At 61.3% G+C, this 4,007-nt stretch overlaps 2 protein-coding genes across 2 annotated transcripts in view; one reads left to right on the top strand and one right to left on the bottom strand.

The window, feature by feature from the left end:
* Positions 1 to 1,336, bottom strand: part of PUNSTDRAFT_92231 (peptidyl-prolyl cis-trans isomerase-like 3) — a 1,961-nt gene extending 625 nt beyond the window's left edge. Inside the window, exons 1-6 of the mRNA XM_007387677.1 lie at positions 1,215 to 1,336; positions 1,082 to 1,156; positions 938 to 1,015; positions 789 to 872; positions 425 to 521; positions 5 to 227 (exon numbers count right to left, since the gene is read on the bottom strand). Coding sequence (XP_007387739.1) covers positions 61 to 227; positions 425 to 521; positions 789 to 872; positions 938 to 1,015; positions 1,082 to 1,156; positions 1,215 to 1,217 — 504 coding nt within the window. The 5' untranslated portion in view covers positions 1,218 to 1,336 and the 3' untranslated portion in view covers positions 5 to 60. The remainder of the gene's footprint in view (positions 1 to 4; positions 228 to 424; positions 522 to 788; positions 873 to 937; positions 1,016 to 1,081; positions 1,157 to 1,214) is intronic.
* A 275-nt stretch (positions 1,337 to 1,611) lies between these two features.
* Positions 1,612 to 4,007, top strand: part of PUNSTDRAFT_128076 (G-alpha-domain-containing protein) — a gene marked incomplete at its 3' end in the record, with an annotated part of 3,808 nt that continues 1,412 nt past the window's right edge. Inside the window, exons 1-8 of the mRNA XM_007387676.1 lie at positions 1,612 to 1,904; positions 1,995 to 2,022; positions 2,370 to 2,826; positions 2,950 to 3,161; positions 3,265 to 3,302; positions 3,395 to 3,558; positions 3,718 to 3,856; positions 3,949 to 3,982. Coding sequence (XP_007387738.1) covers positions 1,680 to 1,904; positions 1,995 to 2,022; positions 2,370 to 2,826; positions 2,950 to 3,161; positions 3,265 to 3,302; positions 3,395 to 3,558; positions 3,718 to 3,856; positions 3,949 to 3,982 — 1,297 coding nt within the window. The 5' untranslated portion in view covers positions 1,612 to 1,679. The remainder of the gene's footprint in view (positions 1,905 to 1,994; positions 2,023 to 2,369; positions 2,827 to 2,949; positions 3,162 to 3,264; positions 3,303 to 3,394; positions 3,559 to 3,717; positions 3,857 to 3,948; positions 3,983 to 4,007) is intronic.

Raw genomic sequence — 4,007 nt, 5'->3', positions numbered from 1 at the left:
TTTCCCCCCCCCCCCCCCCCTTTTTTTTTTCTCCCCGGAAAACCCCTGGCGACGACGGACTCATGAGCGCAGTTGGGCGTCGGCGATCGGGTTGGCGTGGACGGTGACGTGGGTGAGCTTGATCTCGTTCAGCGGCCTGTTCTTCGCGTTCACGGGGACGCGCTCGATCGCGTCCAGGGCCGAGTCGGCGGCGCCGTCGATGACTTTGCCGAAGATGGTGTATTTGCCTGAGAAAAGAAAGGGGACAAAACGTTCATTCAAACGGTTCGATCACGACCCCCACGAGGTTGGGAATGTGAAAGAGAGATATGTCGTGTTCACCACTGCGACGTTTGTGTTTTTTTGTGTTTTCGACAGTGCAGAGAGAGAGAGAGAGAGAGAGAGAGAGAGAGAACAGGGGAAAGGGTCTTGCTTGCTTACTTACCGTCGAGGTGAGGCTGCTTGGCGTAGGTGATGAAGAACTGCGACTTGTTCGTGTCGGGGCCTGCGTTGGCCATCGCGACGACGCCGCGCGCGTTGAACTGGGGAGATGGAGGAAGGAAGGATAAGGTTTTAGTCAGAGTAACTTCGGCTCCCGGACGTATGTCAGAGGGGTGGAGGGGGGTGCTAAATGAAGGGTCGAAACGCAGCGAAATCAGGCACACACGCTCACAGTCCGCGCGCCCCTTGGGGAGGAGATGCAAAACGTACGTCGCGTCCTGCGACGTTTCAAGCGTACTGCGGGGCCGATAGATGCGGGCCCGGAACCGGGAAAGGGGGGGGGAGGTATCGTTCGATCTGAAACGCACCTTTAGCGTGCTACGGATTTCGTCGGGGAAGGGGGCGCCCCAGATGCTCTGGCCGCCCTTGCCCGTGCCACCAGGGTCGCCGGTCTATTGAAATGGATCGCGCCACGGGAATGAAATAGCGTGACGAAAAGTGCGTTTGGGGCGCCCACCTGGACCATGAACCCTTTGATGTTCCTGTGGAAGAGGCAGTTGTCGTAGTAGTTGGCGGCGCAGAGCGCGAGGAAGTTCTGGCGCGAAATCGTATACGTCGATGAGAGAGAGAGATAGAGGAGAGGATTGGGGGAAGTGCGAACCTCGGCGGCCTTGGGGACGGCCTCGCAGAAGACCTCGATCTTGAGGTCGCCGTGGGTGGTGTGAAGCGTGACGGACTGGACTGGCGATCGTTAGGAGCGCTCGAGAGATGGCGATGGAAGGGGCACAGCTCACCATCGCCGCGCAACGAAAATAGAGAAAAGGCGGCGGCGTTGGCTTCAATTGGATGTCGAGGTAATGTGAACGTGAAGGGTTGGTTGCAATTGTATGGACGAGCCGACGTCAGGGCCTGCGAGAGATTTGAACTGTGCGCTTGCCGTGGACCGCGCCGCCAATCGCGAGGAGGTGTCGGTCCCCCGTCGAGAAAGTCGGACGCGTCGGCGACTCCCGAAGGGCGCATCAAAATGGCGGTAACCCCAATGATGTAATTTAGGGGAAGAAGCGGTGTCAGGGGACCTCTTTGCTGTTCCCACGATGCCCTGGAAAAGCTCCGGATACAGCGCCAAAGCCGAGGTAGCCGGGTACTTATACCATCAGCAGGCCCACGATAATACGCAACGCACTGGCTCGCGTTATCAGCGGGCTTTTCCTTCGTTACTCCTGCTTTCGCTATCACCCAACGCCCAACAACCAACGGACATGCACTCGGCCGCAGGGGGGACGAAGATGGTGCGGACGTCGTCGATGTACAGCGCGGACGACCCGCTCGGGCAGTGCCTGCGCCCGCCGGAGACGGAGACGGAGGACGAGCGCCGGGCGCGGCTCGAGCGCGAGTACGAGGCCCGCCGGGTGTCGGACGGGATCGACGAGCAGCTGAAGAACGAGCGGAAGAAGTGGGAGAAGCAGCGTCGGCAGGAGGTCAAGGTACATAGAGTTATGTTGTCTGCGACGTCTCTTTTGCTTCCGTCTCTTCATGAAGGCCCGACAAAAGCTGACGATGCGTTCGTTCTCCAGCTCCTCCTCCTCGGCCAAGCGGAATCAGGTACGATATCCTCGAATCGATCCTACGATCGCAATGCTCACCCATCCTGGGTCACAGGCAAATCCACGCTGCTCAAGCAATTCCAGCTGATGTACAAGCCGACCTCGCTCGACGACGAGCGCCTCTCCTGGCGCACCGTCGTCTTCTGGAACGTCGTCCGCTCCATCAAGCGCATCCTCGACACCCTCGAAGCCCACAACGACGCCTTCGACCCTTCCTCCTCCTCCGCGCCCTCCTCCCCCTCCATCTCCTCCGACGGCACCCGCGCCTCCTCCGCCTCCGACCTCGGCCTCGGCCTGCCCCCGCTCCCGCCCGCGCCCTCTCCTCCTCCCCACCCCCACCACCAGCCCCGGTCCTCGCTCATCAAGCGGCTCAACTCGCCCCCTCCCCCTCCCGCCTCCTCGTCCTCCCCCACCGGCGCGGCGGCCCCCACGAACCCCGCACGCCGGGCCAACACGAGCTCGCCGCGCTCCGCCTGCGCCTCTCGCCCCTCACCGGCTCGGAACGCGCGCTCGCGGACCGGCTCAACGAGGGCGTCGCGCTCCGGTCCGGGTCCGGCGTCTACGCCCGCCAGGGATGGCAGGCCCGCGTCGCGCGCTCCCTCTCCTCCGCCTCCTCCTCTCGCGACGACGACGGCGCGGCGGCGAAGCGGCAGCAGCACCAGCAGGACGAAGACCGGGCGGTGGCCGAGATCGCGCGCGTGCTCGAGGCGAGCGTGGACGACGTCGTCAAGCTGTGGGAGCACCCGACCGTGCTCGCGCTGATGAAGCGCCGGCGGCTCCGGCTCGACGAATGGAGCGAGTTGTTCGTTCATCCTCTCTCTCCCTCTCCCTCTCCCTCTCTTTCTTCTTTTCCCTCCCCCTCCCCCCTTCTCTTTCTCTCTCTCTCCAGTCACACTGATTCCGCGTTGATCGTTTCTTTCGCCAGCTTTCTCAAGAACATACGCCGGATCGCGAAGGCGTCGTACGTGCCGACGACGGACGACATCCTCCGCGCGCGCATACAGACGATGGGCGTCGCCGAGCACGTCTTCGACGTCGTCTTACCCGGCCAGTCCCCCTTCGCCTGGCGCATTTACGACGTCGGCGGCGCGCGCGGGCAGCGGCACACCTGGGTGCCCTACTTCGACGACGCGAAAGGTAAATCGTCGTTCGTTTCTCTCTCTCTTCCTTTACCTCGCACACCACCCGACTGACATTCAATTTTTTTTATTCCTTCCCTCCCTCCCTCCCTCTCCGCCAGCCATCATCTTCCTCGCGCCCATCAGCGCCTTCGATCAGGTGCGATGCTGCCATTTTATCTTAAACATCGTTTAACGGTAGGAGACGAGACGTGAAGACGCTCACGAGTTTGTTTTGTGCCCGCATCACAGTTCCTGGAGGAAGACTCGAAGACGAACCGGATCGACGACTCGCTCCAGCTCTTCACCCAGATCTGCGCCAACCCGCTCTTGGCCAACGTCCACCTCGTCCTCTTCCTCAACAAGACCGACGTCCTCCGCGCCAAGCTCGAGAGCGGCCTTCGCCTCCAGAAATAGTGAGCGCCCCCCTCCCCGCCCTCCCCCCTCTTCTTCTTCTCGCTCACTTTTTTTTCTCGCTCTCTCGCTCTTTCTCTCTCTCTCTCTTTGCGCGCGTGTGTGTTGTATAACTTGCCCGGAAACCGATGGTGGAAACGAACGCACACGCCCAAACACAGCGTGACGTCCTTCGGTGACAAGACGAACGACTACGAGACCGTCTCCCGCTACTTCGTCACCCACTTCACGCTCGTCCACAAGCGGAACAGCGTGCACTCCAAGTCGCGCGTGCTCTACACGCACCTCACCAACGTCGTCGTACGTCGTTTACTCTTTTTTTTCTCTTTCTCCCCCTCTCCTTTATCTCATTCTCATCACGTCACCGTCCCTGACGCTTTCGCATGCAAAAGGACACGCAAGCGACTCAAAGCATCATCGCCAACGGTACGTTGCCGCCCCCGCCCCCCCC

Source organism: Punctularia strigosozonata, assembly GCF_000264995.1.
Source record: "Punctularia strigosozonata HHB-11173 SS5 unplaced genomic scaffold PUNSTscaffold_15, whole genome shotgun sequence".
In the NCBI taxonomy this organism is placed as follows: Eukaryota; Fungi; Basidiomycota; class Agaricomycetes; order Corticiales; family Punctulariaceae; genus Punctularia; species Punctularia strigosozonata.
Note: the sequence above shows the minus strand (reverse complement) of the source record. Positions and strands in the feature narration are given on the sequence as shown.